Here is a 20,969-nt window from a genome sequence, read left to right on the forward strand (position 1 = left end):
ATGGAGAAGCCAGCATGCTAAGCGCTACAGTGACTCGGCAGCTCCTGAAGCGGCATGCTAAATCAGGAAGCCGGCTAATGTGAGTCTTTCACCTCCAGTAAAAAAAAAAACCTCTTTTAGTTCCCTATTTCTTCCACCAATGTCCCCATGCTAAGAGGGTAAACACAACATGCTAATTATTTCTTTTCAACCTCCTCTTTTTTTGGGCTAGTTGATCTCTAAATTGCTACATGTATCCTTGTTTGCAGTTTAAAATGCACCTAAATAAGTGAACAGTGTATAAATTTTGTAACACATTTCAGTGTGGATTAGTCATCAGTACAAAAAGAAGAAGATACTTGCTTTTGGTTCCAACATATTAGGCATAGATACTCCCCTGTCCATCCTTGCAAGTGCTGCACGGCCATCCTTAATGTGCTAAAGAATAGAACATACACAAATGTAATATAGTGGAAGGGGACTGCAGGGTTAATGGCAATGAATATGTCCACTAATGGCAGTGGGCACAGTTTTTACTGGATGGAGCAAGTAGCTTGGATACTGTTAAGTATCTGAATTAGTAGTCAAGATGGGCAGTCTTTGACATGTTCTTTGAATGTCTCTGTTTTTTTCTATGGTGGTTATATTTTAATGTGACATTTAGCTTGAGTCATAACATTGGTAAACAACACACAGAACAAGACATGAGGCGATGGTTGTACATTGCATTTACAGTACACTGGTTCAGCTACCGGGCAGTAGCAGTGCATGTCTGGGCTTTTTAAGTCGCCGCACTGCATGCCCCGTAGTTGACGTTATTCCAACAGTGATGCAAGCATGTAGCAGGAGTGGGCGGTGTGCATTCAGGGCAAGGGTGTCTCTTGCAACCCATGAGCAAGCAAATATATGATGCAAAGGTGAGGAAGCATGCCATGTGAAAAAGCAGATGAGAGACATACCTGAAACTCTGCAGGACAACATGGGACAGAAAATGAGACTCACAGTTAATGGTGCTGCTGTCAAATCCCCCTGCCAGGCTACTGTCTACAACACTGCTGTCCCTGACGACACACTGTGTGAATCATTATGCACATATTTCAAAATGCTCGTCCATTTGTGTACACGTAGCGGGCCATTTTTTGAATACTGATGCTGAATAGCTCTGGTGATATTGGCAAGAGATTTGTTTTTGGTGGACACATGTTGGTTGCAGCTCTCACCTCTGCCTCCTCCACACATGTCACCATAGCTGTTGTACTGGGTGAAATCTGTAGACTGGGGCTGCGGGGACACAGATGACAGTACATCAACATTCAAGCAACATTATGTAGCTTTTTTGCCTTAAAATAACAGCTTCAAAATCATTTTGATGGTACAGTGTCTTGTAACCCCCCTGTTGGTGTCTCTGTCACAGCATTAACACATAGACATTTTATTGCTGTTAAAGGACCAGGACTGTATTAAATTAAAATTATTATGTATAAAACATGTACATAATTAGTGTCTCTGTCATTAGTGCCATAATTTCATTCAATTTCTGCTTCTTGGTGATTAAAATTCTGTCCAATGTGTGATCTATCTGCATGTTAATATGAGTGAGCTCTCACCCGATGCAGCCCATTTCTTCCATAGCCAGGCAGAGAGTTAGTTTTGGTCGGAGAAGTTAAATCTGAAACATACATTTTGTTCAAAATTAGATTTGGTGTTACATTTTTTGAAAAAGTTACACAAGTAATCAGAAATCAGGAACATTTACATAAACAAAGATTTTTTTTCAAGTCACAAAATTTAAGGTGCAATATGTAAGAATATTATTGAGAACATTCAAAAAGTTACTCAAATTATCAAGAGAATGTGAAGAAATAACAGTTTGGACATTATGTCAAACACATATATGTAACCAGCTAGCCCTGCCCTGTCTCATAATACCACTTTCTACCTCAAGAATCATGATATGATAGTTTAGCTTCTCCCAGCAGCCCAAAGCTCCCGTGCTAGCTGTGTAAACACCAATACTTCCCTGCTCCCCAGTCTCCCAGTCCTTACCACTAGCTGCATGGCTAACTGAGCTAACAAGCAAACAGCAGCTACAGTTGGCAGCAGTTAGCGGTAACTCTGAGGATATACTGCCCTGTTTTTGTTTTAAGTATGGATTCACCAATGGCCAATTCTTACACATTGCACCTTTAACAAACATCTACATGTGATATAAACTGTATATATAGCACAGGCCTTGTGTTAGAGTACATTGCTGACTCAAGAGCAAAGAGCTGATGAAGCTGCTCCGTACCTGCGTCACAGTTGGTCTGTTTCGGGTCGTAGCGCTGAGCAGAGAGGCTACGTGCGTGACGCTCCCTGATCTGCTCTTTTTCCATCTCCTCCTTCAGAATGAGTTTTCCCAAACCAGACTGAATCTGTACACGGACACAAAAACACACACTTTCAGATAATTTACAGTATATCCACTAGGAGGTGTGTCGATTTCAATTCTAATTCGAAAGTTGATCAATGATTTTGTGTTTCTGAACAGTTTCTTCCCAGTTGCCTGATGGTATATTGTTATTATCTTTTAAATAAAGGATCTAAATACGACCATAGCTAAGGCCCTATGGTCATAATTAAATAATTTATTTAAAAGAGGGTGGTACATTCCCCCAAAAATATATGGTGGTTGCATTACACTTGATGCCATGTGTCTTTTTAAAGAAGAATTTGAAGCCAATGATCTGTTGATCTTTACAAATCAAGACTTGATATTCTCACAATGGCGTGGCTGTCAGTGCCATATTTAAATATTTAAATAAAAATTGAATAAAAATTGATGAAGGATACATTGCAAGTACAATAACCAGTGTGTGATTATGTCGGTATGAGTTGCTGGTGAACTGACGATTCATGGTTATCTAACATACCTTGCTGAGATGTTCCTCCTGGAGCTGCTTTCTTTTCAAGGCCTCTTCCTCCTCCTCTTCTCTGGATCGTCTCCTCCCTTCTGACCCTACGGGCGTCGCACACAGGCCCAAAAAGTTACATAAAGGACAAATATACGCAGTCATAACATCAGACACACACACATCTTTCTGGAGGAAACCATGCTTCACGTGTACTTGTACAGTACAACCACATGAAATGCTTCATCCACAGTTCAGTTTTTGAGACAGACAGACAGACATGGCTGCTTCATTTGGCTGTAGAGCAGTGAAGAACACACACAGTAAATGAGGAGGAACACAAATGTGAGACAGAGTTGACGAGACAGACAAACAGAGGGACGTATTTGAGTATTTGGCTACACATGATGGATGTTTACACGTCATCATGTCAAGATTTTTCCTGGATGTTAAATACATAGAACGGCACGATGTAAGACGGACAAGACAAAAGTCAGTTTGAAGTCAGTCTCAGTTATCTCTGTCCATGTCATTTGTGGCACGATTGTGTACAGCCGGCGCACCCATCATGTGCAGTAAAGTGAACGTAAAATGGTGAAACTGATGCTACCTCAAGCAGAAAATAATATGGCAGCAACAGAAACCAAAGAACGCTTCTGCTTTGTGCAAGCAAAACTCAAAGGCAAATACTGTGACGCCTGAATAACAGCGTGAGCTCGGAGTGAAGCAGGGATGCAGTTAAGCTTTTGGGGCAGCTTGAAGGGAGAAATAAGAACGGTTAGCTTGTGTGGTAGTGAGGTGTCTACTGTACCGCTAGGAGGTAGCAGTGCAAGCATGCCCGTCAGGAGCCTACTGTACCTAATACAGCGAGAGAGTAGGGCCAACGGTCGCCCTCACTCCGCGAGCTGTCATCCGGAGAGGGAGCATGGGCAGCGGGGAAGGTGGCGGATCTGATGATCTCATCAGCAGACTTGCTTTGGCGTGCTATGGCAGCTGTATCTAGGTTGGTAACCATGGGAACTGATCTATCAGTGTCTGGGTCACAGTCTCAACCACAGGTAAACATCTTAGCAGCATCTGATCGTCCGGCTCAAGGATAATTTAATCCTGGGTCATCCAGGTTTAAAATATATTTAAACCTTTTAATTTATTTTCCTAACAAGTCACTGAATAAAGGACAGATCCTCACGTCTTATCTTATGAAACAAGTGGTGAAAAACTGCCAGTGGGTGAGAGTCATTGTGGTTGTAAGGATGTTTCAAGGATGATTTAAGTAACTGCTCACACCATTGGCATATGTTTTCAGATCCATTTTAAAGCGAGACTATGCAACTTTAAAAAAAAAGAAAGAATTATTTGTCTTACAAATGAAAATTTGAGCTCATAAGCAATAAAAAAAACACCTTATTCAATAAGATTTGCTCATTGGTTTTGCTGTTACAGCCTTACTTGGTCTTGCATGACCACTACAGCGGCTTATGTTGCTAATGATCGCAAACTTCGGATAGATATCACAGTGTTACTGACATTACTGAGTCAGTTCTCTGACTTTATCAGTTTTCTCTACTTGCTGCTGTTACATTACATCCTAGTCACAGATTTCAGTAATTCTTTCTCAAAAGTTAAATAAGAAGGATACTTGCTAGCTAGAAGACACGTGGTGTAGCCTTTAAAGTGTCATTATGCCATAATTGTGACTTGGCTAAAGTTACATAGTCTCCCTTTCAAGAAAAGGCAGACTGTACCATTATTACTGTGACTTGTTAAGATGGACAGTGCAGTGTACAACAGGCTACAGGACAGTCAGCAGAGGATTGGAGACAGACTTCAAACAGTGCTCGTACACTGACACTGGGGGTGACTACATGGTTAGATGAATACACAGTTTCAGTTGATTAACAAAAGCATTTTCAGTAAAGATCCCACTCAATAATATAATAACCGACAACAGTGGTTTACAGCCTTTTGGGTCAGCCAATAACATAACATAACATAACCTCACTTATTATATAAAAATGCATATCGTAAAAGTGTTTTTTGTTTTTGTATTTGAACTATGAATATTTAGGTGGGTTTGGTCAACAATTGACCTGTTTATCCACGACTTTTAGCTAAATATTTCTGCTAGACTGGACTTCTGTACTTGCTTGCTCCGGTGTTGCAGCTCACTCAATATATAGATATATTCTACTTTTTCAAATGTGTTGAGCTACTCCACAATCTATCCAGGTAGCTAACAGCTGCCCCAGGTTGGGAATCACTGACCTAGAGTATTACTCTTTTACATTTTGCACTTCTCCTCTTATAGTAAAACGGACTATACAATAAGAGAAAAGGTACCGTGTTGTTTGTAGATGGGTGGTTTTCTGTAGATGTTGCTCCCCTGATCTGAAAACATTCACATACGTACAGAAATGACGTTTAAAGACGTGTCATGTTTGTAGCATGACATTTATTGTAGACATTTTAACACCAAGCAATGACGAAGAGAAACTATATTGAATTTCACCCTTCTTCCTGTCATACATCTGTTTAATAACAAAAGAAGACAGGAAAAAGCAAAAGCTGATCCCAAATGGAGTAAATGAGAGAGACAGATAGACAGGTTGAGAGACAAAAAGAAAGAAAGATAAATAGATTGACAGACAGAAAGAGAGAGAGAAAGAAAGAAAGAAAGAAAGAAAGAAAGAAAGAAAGAAAGAAAGAAAGAAGGGACGAGCAGTGACAGGGTGCGCTCCAGCTCCTACCTGGGAGGTGGAAATGTTTAGGGGTCTGAGAGAGAGGCGGGGTGACCGGCCGGCTGTCGGGCCTGAGCGGTAGGGGGGAGCTCCGGCCACTTGGCGGGTCAGTGCCTCCAGTGAGAAGAACCGAGAACACAACGTAAGCAGTGACACTAAAGGGGAACCACAGTCTGAACGGTGCAACACACAGGGACCAAAGGGACCAGTTGAAGTCATTTGGAGCAAATGGGAGACATTCTGGTTGGTTCTGATAGATGCAGTTAATGGAGCTGCATGTGCAAGATGAAGGTACAAAATCACATCAAACTAGCAGGGTTTAAAACAGAGAGATTAAATGCTTGAGAGATGTGTTATGAGCCATGAAGTCTAATGTCTGTTAGTTTGTTGTATAATATGAATTCACGGTTCAGTGAGAGTTCAGAGTTAAGAAGTTAATACCTCCCAGCATGCAACAAAAAACTTATATTAAAATAACCTTTCTTTTAATCTTCAGTCTTACAGTTAACTAGAATCTGGAGACTCATTTTGACATGGCAAAAAAGTCATCTGTCATCCAACATTCGGGGAAGTGTCAGTTTGGATATTGGATTTGGATTACTAGTATCTTTTAAGTGCATGCAAAGCTGCAAAACACAAAGAGCCTGTCAGCTACTTTGGCAGAGACAGTGTTAGACAAAGATGAACCAGTGCATGCTGGTTAGTGAAGAATCACTGCCGTGGCTGCATGGGTGTGACCGAGACATGGGTTAGATCATTGAGGATGGCAGACTATTCAGGATAGTCTAATGAGAAATGGCAAGGGATCCAGAAGGACAGGTGAGGGTGGCGTCCTACACTAGGTGACGATGGAGATGATGTGTTGACTTGGTGGGGGGGCAGTGGAGTGGATTGGGGCCCTTACCTTGGCTATGGGGAAGGAAGTGGTGTCTGAAAGGGGAGGTGGGGCGTGAGTCACTATTTCTGGAGCCCACACTGTTACTGCACAGGGAGGAGCAGAGCTTCTGCATGCCTGTCAGAGCCTCTGCAGGGAGGGAGGGTGTGAGACAGGGGACAAAAACCCCCAGGACCAGGCAGCAGAGGCGGACGATTTGGGGAGGAGATATAAGGTGAGAAGGTGAGGGACAAAAGAAAAGGAAGATATGCAGGAATCAAATTGAAAAGAGAAAATAAAAGACACCCAAAGTGAGAGGTATTCAAGATGAACAGTAAGAAACAAGGCAAGGTATCACACTTTAAAATGAAACTATTTTAAAGGGAAATAAAAGCAAACTCGCAAAATTGACTTTAAGATTGTTATTCTGCAATAGGAGGGATTGTCCATCATGTCAAACCAAAGTGCTACAAGAAAAAAAATCAATAACATAACAACCCAAAGTCAATTTTGGTGAAGTTCTTCTTTAAAGTGATTATTACATCAGCAGGAGGGAAGTGAGAACCCCTAGAGTGGAGGGTAAGTGAACTCATCCATAACAGACCAGTAAAGATCTCATCGATCAGCCTAATATAAACCCTGAAATCACTGTTTATCACATAAATTTAAAAATACACATGTGCTGACCCATACGCACAGAATAGTCTTTTTAAGTTCATACCTGGCCTGTGAAAATGCTGTGGTGACCGTGACAAGGTGGGGGTGTAACCATGGCGATTATAAACTGGTGAGCCTATGGAGCCCTGACTGGTGGACCTTTGGAGGATGCGTTCCCTCCTGTCATACGAGCCCTGACACACACACACACACACACACACACACACACACACATGGATTATTACACACATTTCTGTAAAGAATGAAAATATTATAAAATACACTGCATTTACAGTGAATATGGCAAAATGATAATGCTCACCTCACCAGGTGGCGTTGGCGACATGTTTCTTGAGGACTAGAGAGAAACAAACAAGCCTGAATTATATTTTTAAGAATTTCTTTAAAAAAAAAGAAGAAAGCAGATAAAACCAGAGGCAAAAGAGCCCAGACAGCCAGACATAAATATAAGAGTGTTAACAGGCTTTAAATAACCCCCCCCCTACCAAGACTGAGAACAAACTATCTGCTGATCTGCCACATTTCTGCAAGCTGTGCACCTCCAATGCACATGCTCTCTTTTCTTCGCCATTTAGGATCATTTATCATCATCAGGAGATGGTGACGTATCTCACCTTGTCATCGGGCAAGGGGGAACGCTCCCTCCTGGCAGTGTGGAGCTGCGAGGGACACAGAGGTTCAGTACAGCATAAAAGCCTTTTATCACCAACAGTAAAGACTCCTTTGTGTGCATTAATACTTCTTTTTCTTTCTTTTTTCATGTGGAAAAATCCTACTGGAGGAAAAGTCAGCAAAACAGAGGCTCATTTGAGGAATATTTCTCTTGATGCACAGTACTGTATGTGCATAAAGATGGCATACATGCAGGAAAAGACGCATGCGGTCTGTGTGTTTACCTCGCCCACACTCTCTCTTCTCTCCTCTCTCTCTTCCAGGGAGGTGGTGTACAAAGGTTCATAGGTAATAAGATCGGGGCGCTCAATGTCATAAATGGCTTTGACTTTTGGAATGGCAGCTAGGTCTCTGTAATCAAGGATCTCATTGTCTACTTTTGCCTAGGGAGACAAATAAAGACAAACATGCAAGCAAACACAAGGGTAAATGGAGATTACTACTGTATGAAAAAAGGGAATTAAAGACTAGAGAGTCTGTATCAGAACAATCTATTTAGACTCCATAACATGTCTTACATAGATCGTGTGACCCGGTGAGCCAGGTATGCTTGAACCAGGTCTGGAACAAATACTCTCGGATGATGACCGCGTAGGCTGTGGGAAGAAAAAACACAAAAGCGGCTGTTAGCCCCAACAACGTCTGCCAGGCAGTCATGATCCTCCCAAGATCCACAGCCCCCTGCCATCTGCACAACACCGTTATTTTCACCCCAAACACTCTTTCTTACTTTTTAGACTGTATGAGCGATGAGCGGGAACTGCAAACCCTGCATTTACATTTCATTAATTACATGGAGTACTTTGAAACACTAACATGTCATCTCATGATTGGGTCATTCATTTGCAAATTTGCAAAGTGAATGAGAGCTGCAGAGCTGTGATTTTATGTTCTTAAGAACCTCATGCCTGTTTATGGGAAATGAAGAGTCTGGATGGCAGCAGCAGGTCTGAATGTGGTGTAATTAAATGAGCTTTTTACCTAATGGGTAAATGGGGATTTAGAGAAGACAAATTAGTCTGTGATAGTCTGCTCCTCCAAATGTGTGCGCATCTTTGTCTCATGCACCTTTGGTATGAGCGTAAGTCTAAGTGTTAAAAGACAAGACTGGATGGCTCCATATGACACACAAAGAAGGCACTGCAGGCTGTCTCCAGCAGGTGGCAGCATACAGTGCATTGTGTCCTATGTATATGGTGGAACACAGGATGATGCCATCTCATAGCCAATAGCGAATACAGTACCTGCCTTTGTGTTTTTTGGAGGAATAAGAGGGACGGAGGCAATAGCTGTGGAGGAAGGGAGAGGGGGGTTCACAGGACATCACACAGGGGTTGTGCCTCTTCAGCCCGACTCACAGTTCACACACACACATACATCAAGGCCAACATGTCAACATGTAAATATGCACGTGAACAAATATCTTTACACACACACACACACACATGCAAAGGCACACACACGAGCAACATCGCCTCGATAGGCAAATGATTTCGACCACAGGAGGTTAAGGTTTAACAGTTCAGCCAGGGAGCGGTAACACACTATGCAGAAACGCTTGTTACATATTCTAAATTTCTATCTTTTCTAGTTAAACATTGTCATGAGACATGAACAGAGAGGTGCTTTCAGTCATGGACTATGGAGTCAGTGACACCCAAATTCCTACCCGCTCCCTGTGTCTCTCCTCTGTTCTAGTGGTGTTCTTGCAGCCAGGATGCCAGACTGTTGATCCTGAGGAGGAGGACAGAGAGAAGATGCATTCAGAACAACATAAAGAAATCAAGTTTATTCTCATTAAGGAAACATTTTGGATTATATGTATTTATGACAAAATGTCTTCCAAAATGTGTCTGAACCCTTCTGAGACACATCCCTTTTATTAATAAATGTTATTTCATGTCCTGGATATATACACAGATAGGTGACAAATTAAGGTACTCTACCACACACCTGGTAAACAGCACACCATGAAGGTAACACTTTGTATGAAGAACACATCAATAGAGCAGTATTCAAACTTTTTGACTGAAGAGGAAGCCAAAATTTCAAGGCACACCTGTATTCAAATCCGTGCAAATAGCCTCTTTCAGATGTGTTATCTAATCACTCTGTATGGTTTTATCTACTAATTACAAAAAGCTATGTTAAAGCAACATTATGTTACTTTTTAACCTTAAGATATCAGCTTCAAAATCATTTTGATGGTAAAGTGTCTTGTAATAGGGTGAATGGTGTCTCTGTCTCAGCCACTCCGCCCCCCCATCACTTGTTATTGCACTATGTAACAAGTTTTCAACACATAACACTGTTATGACGTAATGAGTTTTGTTTGTAGTCAGCACCTACATTACGTCTGACTGTTACAGACCTGGGATTTGTATTTAGTGGTGTTGCACTCAGAAACATAAAAATGCCAATTTCTACATAATGTTGTTTTAATCATGAAATATTCATTAACAAAATAATTAAGGAATTCATTTGAAACTAAAAGCAGCAACACAGGCATTTAAACCAGACAGGTCATAAAAATATAAATTAGATAAGCTGAAAGAAAAGGGAGAGACATAAAATAAAAGTGTGTGTCTGTGTCTTTATGTCTGTTTGTGTGTATGTATGTATACTGCAATAATAATCTATGGTAGTAACAAAATCCCACAGCACCATTTGGTAACCGCTGCTATAGTGCATTATGGGGGCATTTATAGTGTATTATAATGTATTCATAATGCTTTATGATTGCACTCATAAACACACAATGTTTTTGATCCGCTCTATAAACAGTCATAAACATTATGGATGTGACTTTTAGTACATTCTAAGTTTAAGTGTCTTATGGACGCTTTTGGCTAGTTATAAACTAGAAGTTGACTGATGGGGCATATAATACATTATGACTACCGATACTCACCTATACACCCCTCAACAATCAACTGTAGTAAGCACTCATAGTATGCTTTAATAGTCCATGCAGTGTCACAAGTTATCATTGTGTTAAGTAAAGTAACATACATATTGATGCATCTATCATGAAGAATGTTTCATCATAACATTTGATTGTTGGTGTTTTTTTAAAACTCCTGTGATTTAAAAAATGACACTAAATTTACCTCGTAACCTTGTAAGTAAAGTTAAATGCATTTCCACACTGTAAATTTTAAGTTTTAAGTTGACTTTACTTTAAAAAATCCAATTACCTCAGAATGACCAAGTAGACTATTAAATTGAAGTTGTACGAGCTAAACAGTATTAGCAACTTAAAATGATTATTCTACTTTACTTGGTAACTTCGAGGTAATTGGTATCCTCGACTTGTCAGATTTTACAGTGTATGCATTTAAAATGATCTATGCAGCATCATAAGTGATCATTATGTAAGAAGCCAAAATGCAAAGAGTAAGAAGTAAAATCGTTCTTCTTTAGGATGGAACCTTATATAGTAATAAAACCATAATATACATTCAAAGTAAGAAAAAGACTAAATACATTTATATCACACACAGTTTATCATGTTGATGAGTGCAGTCATAAAGCATTAGGAAAGTATTATACATTATGAATGCACTATAGATCAAGTGTTACCAAAATAAAATATTCAAAAGAATATTAATACTACTAATAATAAATTATGCCATTAAATCCCCACGCTGATGGGTTTCTAAAGGAATTACTGTTAAAGAGTGTCATAGCCCTAAACCTTACTCAATGCTCGCTGCAACTCTTCAGTTTCAGTTCAAACGGAACCAAAAGTTAAGCAATAAAGTTTCCTGTGACAGTGACAAAAGAGGCAGGTGTGCTCACCTTGCAGATACATCTCTTCTCCTTCTGTGAACATCTGATTGCACCTGCTGCATCTCGCACAGCTGGGGTGGTAGTGCTTATCCCCTGCCTGGAAAACACAGAGCGCACAAAACAGACTTGACATCACAGGAAAACGAAGATCAATGAAGCCTGCAGTAAGGTGAGTGAAGCGGAGCTGTAACTTCCAGGAAATAAACCCAGCGCTCTACCTGCTCTCAGCTACATTTCCTCCCTCTCACACCCAAACCCTGTTAGTGCAGGTTTCATCACATCCTGTGTAACTGCTCTCCCTCCCTTCCGGGAGGACTGTTGATGAAACTGTGACAGCAGGAAGCTGTGGTTGTGTATGAGCTCCGGGAACTGGTCTGAAATCACTTTATGTACTCCAGCCATATTCTCTTTCAATAACAGAAAATGGTGAAAAGATGTTTTTGTTCATATTGAATATGACCACCATGACATCTGCCTGTTTGACACAGTCAACCTGCCATCATATATCTGAGTGTTCCTCTTTGTGATAACCCACACAATGCAATCCAATAAAATGATCTGACGTCTGGAGCACCTGAATTTCCATCTACACTGATGTGGCACTTTGTATGCAGAGTGCAGCACTATAAAGCCTGTGCGACTTTGACCGGGGGTGATAAATACCCAAATGAAATTCAGCTGTGCAGCAGCCCTCAGTAACATTTCAGCTGGCAAGTGGCCACTCAGAGATATGAAGCCACTGACTAATATTTGCATTTTACATTTTACTGTATCCAAAAAGTCTACAGAACAGACTACAGTAGACACTTTATAGCATCTCCTACCCAATTCTCTCCTCACCTACACTGTAAAATCACTCTCAGGGATAATAAAGGCACTTATGCTATATGTGTAGTACGCCATTAAATACTCTCCCTATTCCTCCCTTCCTTTAATAGCTGCATTAATTACACCTGCATTAATAAGCCATTCGCATCGCACTCCCAGGGGAGCAGACAATATGCAAAACACACCAATGGCCACACGGTATTTGACCTGGGTCTTGGGTCAGTGATTAGACTATCAGACTGGCTGCTATGGCTTTGGCCCCACTGATCCATTGGCAGCAGCTCTGGGGGTGAGATGCCGAGGCCTTTTCCTATTGTCATAAAGGCCTGCCTTAGCGCTGGATTACTGTAAGCCCGGCTGGCTGGCGAGCAGTGACATTTTCATACCATCAAATGACACATAACTCAATGTCTGATTGGATCACCGTCTGCAGAACAGACAGGCCAGCGCTCGATCAAGAGACCATTGAACAGACAGAGCATCAAGGACGGAGGTGTTGGTAATGTTTTACACAAACTCAGCTCCGACTACGTTAATACCCTTTAACGAGAGTTTCGTAACAGCTTCACGACACACAGCATTAATGAATAATGATCAGTTCCTAAATGTCGAATCACATTAGGTGTTTTATGTAATATTTATATAATTTGTGGCAAAGCGAGCTTGTATGGGGGTGTAGCAAGCATGTGTATTTAGGCAGAGACGGAAAGACCTGAAAGTCTGCCAAGAATTAATCTTTTAGTTGACTACAGTCATGTCAAGAGTCTATCTGGCTCAGTGACGAAGAGATTACACAGCAGATTATCAAACTACATTTCACAATTCCACTCCGATGCGACATCTCCGAGCTGCGTGGGAAGCAGAATTTAGATGTTCGAACCAACTCTGAAGTTATTTCTATGTCCAGTATGCAAATCAACATAATGCAAGCTTTAATTCGAAACTTCAGATATGCTTCCCGACTGGATCTGCTGTAATTATAGTCCTTCAATAAACCTTAAAGACTCAAACTCTCGTGAAAGTATGTGTTGCCTTAGAATTCTTTCAAACTCACCTCAGGCAGGATTCATATGCAATCCAGGTGCAGTATTAACCGTCTGTTTACAGAAGCGTATTATAAATTCCGCATCAGATAACTGGCTGCACAGACAGACACCAAGTCAAAGACAGGGATGTGTGTGTGTGTGTGTGTCTTACCTCTAGTACCTTCCCTGTGATGAACTGATGACACGCCTCACACTGAACTCCGAAATGGATCTGGTAGTCCTTCTCACAGTAGGGGGCGCCATCCCTGAGAGGAGACAGACAAATCGGAAAGCCAAGTGATGAAACATCATATTGCGTGTGAGCCTTATGCAAGCCCGAATTTGCCAAAGTAGCCTGTAATTACGGTGGTTATGAGCTGCTTACTTGCTGATGTATTCCCCGGTCAGCACTTTGCTGCAGGCCTTACACTTAAAGCAGCCCAGATGCCACTGTCTGTCCAACGCTAGGAGAGCCTGTCCGTTCTTAATGTCTCGACCACATCCTGCACAATCTGCAAAAAGCAAAAGTGTTACATGAAGTTTAAAGACAGCAAGTAAATACGTGCAGTTTAAATTAATGCTTGCTTTAAGGTTTGTTTTATGTAAAAACATAACCTTCAAACCAGGGGAGGATTACTGCATGCAGAGTGAGACATCTTGTCAGTTATGACCCAAGACACTAGATGGTGATAGAGGGTAACCAACAATGTTCTGACAGCTGCCTCTTTCTATCAACCGCATCCCTCTTGCCATGGCTCTAAGAGCCCCATCCATATCCAAGTAGGATCCTGAGGCGCTAAAAGTGTAAGAGGTTGGATTCTAAAAGAACAATCATCTTGTCATCTCGTCTTTAATGAATGGAGGATGAAAGCAACACAGAGCCCACTGCAACCACGGGGGACGATAACTACGCAAGGCATAACGAGGTTGCGATGATGACGTGAGGGGAATCAGCATGCCTTATTTATGGGTGACCTTGTCTAAAAGCTCTTCAAACGCCAACAGAAAGACCAGTGGGGGTGAGGGAGAAGAAGAGAAAGAGCGAGGGAGAGAAGAAGAAGAAGAGAGGAAGGAGAGAGAGAGGGAGGATGAGAGGAGTTGGGAGAGGAGGGGTTTTGAGGGCTGCACATCCCCTGTTCCAGAGCAAAGGAAATGCATGGCCATGCATTATTTAGCAAGGCCTGTCTTGGTGTTATTCATAAAGGAACATGGCCGGTCGAACACTGCTGCATTTACAGAGAAGATGAGAGAGAGCTGGAGGAACTCCCTGAATGATACTTCTGCATCATTCAGTCTTCAAGCATAACTGGGTTGGTGGGAGCTCCTCACAGAGTATCCTCTGCTGTACTTCAGTGTTATTTGCAACTGTTGAGTAGCACTACCTACAAACTGTTTTACATATAAATCCCCTTAACGTTTTCCTCTTTTACGTGCCCTTGAAGGACTAGTTGGCATTTTCAGAAATATGGTAAATTGCTCTTTCTTGCTCAGAGTTCGAGGAGAAGAATGATACCACATGATTTCACATCTGTCCGTTCAGTATGAAGCTACAGCCAGAAGTCACTTGGCAGCTAGTCTGGTTTTGCTTAAGGTTACCAAATTCTGCCTACCAGCACCCACCACATCATGTAGGTACGCTAGCCGAGCTAATCGCATCTGGCTCGAGCTTTATATTTACAACAAAGACATGAGAGTGGTATCGATCTTCTCAGCTAAGTCGGAAAGAAAGTAAAGCATATTTCCCAAAATGTCAAACTATAGACCATATTCACATGGAGGCCATTTTCCTCTGACATCATGCTCAAGGTGGGAAGCTCAAATGTTGTACCGCTGTGTTCTGGGTTGAAAGTCAAATAAATGTAAGGAATTTAACAAATTGTTTTAATTTCACTTTTTCCAATTGATCACCAACTGAACATACAATGGATAGTAAAAATCTGAAGGGGCAACTACTTTTTATGGTGTTGGCCTTTCTTTTCACATGCAAATGGTACTTCATTCTTGACCATAGTTTTCCTTTTTTTGTTCAGTTTTGTTTCCTAGCCGTATGATTTTTTCTGTGTAAGTACACTGAGAGAAATTTCAAACTGGAGTCATGTGTGTACTTGTACATCTGCGGATAATAAAGCCGATTCTGATTCTGAAATATTCTAGATATATCACGCTTCATTTCACACAAATTTCCCCACAATTTAGCCAAACATGTGGCTGTACAGCACAACTTTGTAAGCTAAACCACCAATCAGTTGCTGCTTGTGGAGGGGTTAAGGTTAACGATTCCACATTTATAAATGTCTTGAATTGATTAGAACATTTTGTATGGTGTTCAATTAAATTTATGCTAATAATGTGTGGGCAAGATGACTGAAAAATATTTTTCACAGCACAAGTATCGCAGCTACAATGACAGCAGCTACATTATGCATGTCATGCATGAATCATACCTGAGAGCTGAGAGCCAAGTTTTTTTTTCTAAAATACATACAATACTGTGTGGAGGCCAAAAAAGCATCATGTGATATGCCTTTCTGTTTTCATGTGTTTAATCGACAATGGCTACTTACTGCTGGAGCCCAGGATGTCCTTTGGTCCCGGAGACATGGGCTCGACACAGTACTGACAGAGACAGTCCTTCCCGTTAAAAGTCACCCTGTCCCCGGCAGGGAACGGTCGTCTGGAAGGGGGGTGACATCAACAATCGGTCAATAAGGCATGAGCTGTGGCCCCGTGGTAAGTGCAAGAGTTTATTAGCTGTGGCTTCCAGGCTGTCTGATGGGGCTGAAGATGACAGGACCTGGTGATGTGGATGCGTGTCAACACTGTGGCCCTGAGGAGGCCGTTTAGTCAGATGACGCTGATGTGACACACAGCATGGTACTGTACACTGTCAACTGGAATATCTGCCATCTTGGTGACTTTGTTTGTCCATCATGATTAGTAATAGTATTATTCGAGTGATTCTGAGCAGAATTCAATTATTACTGCATTGACAGGCTGCACACAAATGCAGGAAAGTAAGACATATGTGTCTCCACAGACAGCATTTGTGGAGACTTTGATCAGAATCTATAGTTAAAATGAAAACCAATGAGAAGATTGTTTGCTGTTTTAAGCATAAATTCAATCAGGAAGACTGAGATACTTTCATGTCCTGTTTACTATTGAATTACTGTAGACCTCTGGCACTTTCCAGACCTCTTTAAAAGCACATGTCGCTGTTTCCTCTCTTTCAAGATGATGAACTCATCTGTATTTTGCAATGTAACTGTAGCATTTCTACATTTTTCCCTCCCGAGTTCATCTGTGGTTTATTAGCTGATGTAAGAAGAGTCTGCGTGTCTTACTTGCAGATGGTGCAGACGAAGCAGGCAGGGTGGTAAGTCTTGCCCAGAGCAGTGACCACTTCCCCCTCCACAAAGTCCCCGCAGCCATTGCAGCGGGTGCCGTGCATGCGTTGGTAGTCCAGCGTGCACAGATACTCTCCATTCTTCATGAAGAAGCCCCCCTGGGCGAGGTCACAGCCGCAAACTATATGGGACACACACACATTGGCACTCTGAAAGTCAGGTCATTTAGTGCCGTGCCCGTATAACACATAAAGCATCCAGCCATCACGCTGCCCAACTCCTCCACGCATCAATGGCTTTGTTAAGACTTGCTAGTCTGTGTAATCCTGACAGACTCACTGACTGCATGAAATGGATGCTGACTACAAAATCAGTGAAAAATAAATTTCAAGAGCTCTGAGCGGTACAATGTGAAGCGTAACGTAAAATCATTTCATCAGTGGTGTTCACAATCAGAAGAAAAAAACCCTGAACCTTCTCTCTTTGGAAGAACATGGAGGGCTCATGTGGCTTAATCAGCACTGCAAGGTTTTTTCATTGTCAGCGTGGAGGTAGACTTCAATGCAACAACAATTCTGCAATTGTTTAGCCCAGGAAATGACCTTGATGTGTTTCTGAAGATAACTGGCTCTAAACACTTCACTCTACAGACATCAGCCTCCAACAAGCTTCCTTCCATTCAAGTATAACCTTGTCATCTCCACAAACATGAAAGACTGGCAAAGGAAGAAGTGCTAAGCAGAATGCTACAATGGCTTTCATCTCTGCGATATCAGACATGTACATTCGGGGTGAATTTGAGGTTTTGGCTTTTCAGTTTTTGGCTGGTCCATCGTGAAACCCACCAGAGCCATGCTGGTAGCTCTGTGCGGCGGTACAGCAGTGCTTTATTTGAGCTAAATGCTGATGCTATTCATTAGAGTTAAACACAAAGTACAGCTGGTGTGAGAAGAAAAATACAATTATTTTTGCAAGTATTGGGCAAATAAAAATAACCAGATTTCTCACAATTCATATTGAGAGGGACGTGAATGTCAGTGTGTCAAATTTCAAGACATCTGCCAAAAGTTTCATCACACTCCCTCTAGTAGCGTCAAGCCCTTTCACTCAAAAACACAAATATCAACCTCAGAGGAAAAGTCAGGGGATCATCAAAGTCATTGAGATTCATCTTAAAAATAAATCTTTTGCCAAGATTCATGTTCCTGAATATCTGTATAGGATCCCACAGCAATCCATCCAGATCCATCTAATCCAATGTCTGAAGTGTCTGGTGTAGGTTGTGTAAACTCCGCGCATGGTTTGCTCATGATTCAGATCTCAGGCATGACTGTATGTACAGTAATTCAGCCAGATAACGATCACACGAGCCATGCAGTCCACCACTCCAAAGTGAGCCTGGGAATCCAATAGCCTTTTTGAAATGCCACAGCTAAAGAGGGAAAATATTTTGATGTTTGAGATGACTGCACCTAATCATTCTTATGCAATGAGCCACGCTAAATCCAGGGGATGAATGGGAGCGAGTGAGGGAGAGAATCAGATTTAATTGCATTAGGGCTCAGGGGTGATGAGATTAGCTTGTAAGCTAACTGAGTCGAGAGAGAAAACCCAGCAGTGGAGATCTGGTGGCCTTTGGCTCTGATGCCCACCCACCTCCGATCTGCAACAGATGCATGCCATTACCTAAAATGCCTTTTTGGAGACTTAGGTTCAATTTATGAAATTGAAATGAAAGTGAATTCAGGGACACTGAAAGGTTTTTGCTTTTGTGCATTTGATGGAATGAGATGTTTGGGCTTTGTCTGCCAAAAGAGTAGTATCTGTTAATAATCTTTGTGTGTCAATAAGCTCAGCCCAGCCTGGCATGACTGTTTTTTATTTTATTATTCGTCCTCCTACGGGTTGGAGACTGGCAACAGCACATGTAAATTTAGAGCAAGGACTGGGACAGTGTGTCTTTTGGCTATCCGAGCTATCCTCATGTCGTCTTTGACAACCGCTAACTCGTGTGCACACACACACACAACCAAACACTTTTAGTACTACTGACTCTCTAAAGGCATGTATATCCACTTGTAAAGGACAGAATTAGGTACTAATCTCAGTGTTTGCGTGTGTTATTCTGGGCCTTTGGTGAACTAAGCTAACTCTATAACAGTGCTTCAGTCACAGATTAACTACAAGGGCTTCAGCGGCCAAGGGTCAACCTGAAAGGGCGAGACTGCTCAATCATTCGTAGGCGTCTACATCACAATCATGCCAGAAATCCATCAGTATTTAGGCTTAACGAGGGAGGATTTGCACTGTCACTTAGCAGCCTGGATGGAACTTTAAATGAAGTTTGTAGGTCTGAGAAATGAAGATGAGTCATGCCACCATGTATCCCCCTCGTTAGTGGAGGATGGAAAGGACGTTGTGGCCTTTAGGGACTTGTTCCGCTCCTTTCCAACTTTGCGTGATTGGGATACTTTTGAGGACAACCAGGAAAAGGACAGTTTGTTTTACCTAAAGTGCCATCAGGCATATGAGTCCTCTAATACCTGTGAGCTATCATCATATTTTACAAAACCCAACTGTAGTCAGCACAGGCAACATTAAGCAGCGTGCACTGAATGAGAGAAAGCAAATGTCTTACTATTGTGACAGCATCAAATTAGCTCAGAAATGTAAAACTTCACACCTTGGCTGCCAGTTTTCACACAACCCCCACATTCTTCTTCTCCTATTCTGAAAACAAAATACTCGTCTGAGCTGTCTGAGGGCTCATTTTTAAATTGTAAATCACTTATTTACCAAAGACTGGTCTATTTGATGATGATATTAGTGTTGTCTCGCATGGAGTAAGGCTGGGCCAAAACACAAGCATCAAATACTACTGAAACCAATTCAACACCTGATATTTAATTGAATAAACCTCCCAATCACCAAGTTGCAATTAAAGGAGTATTTGTGTATGCAATTGTGCATGAAAAGGTGTTGAAAGTTAAAGAGGTCTAAGTCTGCACCAACACTGCTCCTGCTTCAAATCATGAACCTGAACACGAACATCACTGCCTGCACTAACATTCTTGAAAAGTTTACCTTTACAGGTGAAGCACTTGAGGTGGAAGTGCTTGTTCTGCACCCGCAGCACCTCTCCCTTGCATGGCTCCCCACACTTGTAGCACTGAATCAGGGGCTTCTCTGTGGAGTGGTGGTGTGTGTCCTGCGCATGAGCCACTGCAAGAGAGAAGACACCAATGTTACAATTGAACTTTAACGTTGATGAGTCATCACGGTCACTGTATGTGGCAGTCAGTGCGGGTTTTTAACACTGCTTTGAGAGGTTTTTTCTTTCAGCTGCGTTCATCCGAGGACACGCTCCACACAAGGATTTGACTCTGCAGCATCACACAAACACCAGAGATAAAGACCAACTGCTGAGTGCCTGTCAGGGTAAAAACGGAACAACATTGAGCAGGACAGCACAACTTGGGGTTCACGGCCCAGATAGTCTCTCTAGAGAGCGACAAGCTAAATATAGTCTGCCTTGATCAGTGGAGACTGGACAGTCAAAATGCTGAGAGGAGCAGGGCTTGGGAAAAGGCAGGCTAAAAGGGTATTGATAAAATCTGTTTCACTATTAAGTTTCATCCTCAAAAAGATAATATTGTGAGCGATTTCTGTCTATGTCTGGCTTATGTTCCAAGTAATCGTTATTAGGGCTGCATGATAAGGTAGAAAAGTCATTTATTGTGGTCTGTGCCAACATCTGGAGAACAAGATTAGTAGACAGGATCGCTGCATCACTTCATTTCATTCATATTTCGATGAATTGTGCAGCTCTAACATATTTGGCTTCTTTTTGCCGCGTTTAAAAGTTTGAGGTGAACTCCTGAACCAACAAGAAAGTGACAAATGTTTTTTAAAGCTACAGATTTTTTGGCAAGCTAAGGGGTAACAATAAAACAGAGCAGCCTTAATGTTTGCTTTGATTGATTGTCTCAGAGTGTGTGAAAAAATAGCAGTTGTCAAATATCTTCCCGTAAGGACACACACACACACACACACACACACACACACAAAAAAAAAATATTTCCAGCTGCACTGCCAGTGTGCAGATGCAAGGAAAACAAAACTAAGGTAGGTAGAAGAAAGTAGAA

General features: G+C 41.7%; 1 protein-coding gene across 12 annotated transcripts in view; it reads right to left on the bottom strand.

Annotated features, from left to right (window-relative positions):
• Positions 1-20,969, bottom strand: part of ablim1a (actin binding LIM protein 1a) — a 46,670-nt gene that overhangs the window by 6,002 nt on the left and 19,699 nt on the right. For 3 of the 12 annotated variants that reach the window (XR_014624190.1, XM_084374828.1, XM_084374823.1), the window contains exons 2-22: positions 19,909-20,046; positions 16,822-17,005; positions 16,042-16,151; positions 13,863-13,989; positions 13,650-13,743; positions 11,634-11,721; positions 9,502-9,566; positions 9,077-9,121; positions 8,351-8,428; positions 8,057-8,215; positions 7,775-7,819; positions 7,462-7,497; positions 7,204-7,333; positions 6,513-6,632; positions 5,618-5,722; positions 5,211-5,258; positions 3,729-3,869; positions 2,892-2,977; positions 2,270-2,393; positions 1,587-1,648; positions 1,200-1,260 (exon numbers count right to left, since the gene is read on the bottom strand). Coding sequence is in view for 10 of the 12 variants with exons in the window: in XM_084374828.1 (XP_084230954.1) it covers positions 1,200-1,260; positions 1,587-1,648; positions 2,270-2,393; positions 2,892-2,977; positions 3,729-3,869; positions 5,211-5,258; positions 5,618-5,722; positions 6,513-6,632; positions 7,204-7,333; positions 7,462-7,497; positions 7,775-7,819; positions 8,057-8,215; positions 8,351-8,428; positions 9,077-9,121; positions 9,502-9,566; positions 11,634-11,721; positions 13,650-13,743; positions 13,863-13,989; positions 16,042-16,151; positions 16,822-17,005; positions 19,909-20,046 (2,046 nt within the window). In the remaining 2 variants the exon portion in view is untranslated. Of the gene's footprint in view, positions 1-342; positions 418-938; positions 947-981; positions 1,052-1,199; positions 1,261-1,586; positions 1,649-2,269; positions 2,394-2,891; positions 2,978-3,728; positions 3,870-5,210; positions 5,259-5,617; positions 5,723-6,512; positions 6,633-7,203; positions 7,334-7,461; positions 7,498-7,774; positions 7,820-8,056; positions 8,216-8,350; positions 8,429-9,076; positions 9,122-9,501; positions 9,567-11,633; positions 11,722-13,649; positions 13,744-13,862; positions 13,990-16,041; positions 16,152-16,821; positions 17,006-19,908; positions 20,047-20,969 lie in introns of those variants that run through there. The other 9 variants (XM_084374825.1, XM_084374829.1, XM_084374831.1 and 6 more) reach the window with 9 other exon arrangements.

This window comes from Pagrus pagrus (genome assembly GCF_965226575.1).
Source record: "Pagrus pagrus genome assembly, chromosome: 15".
NCBI lineage: Eukaryota > Metazoa > Chordata > Actinopteri > Spariformes > Sparidae > Pagrus > Pagrus pagrus.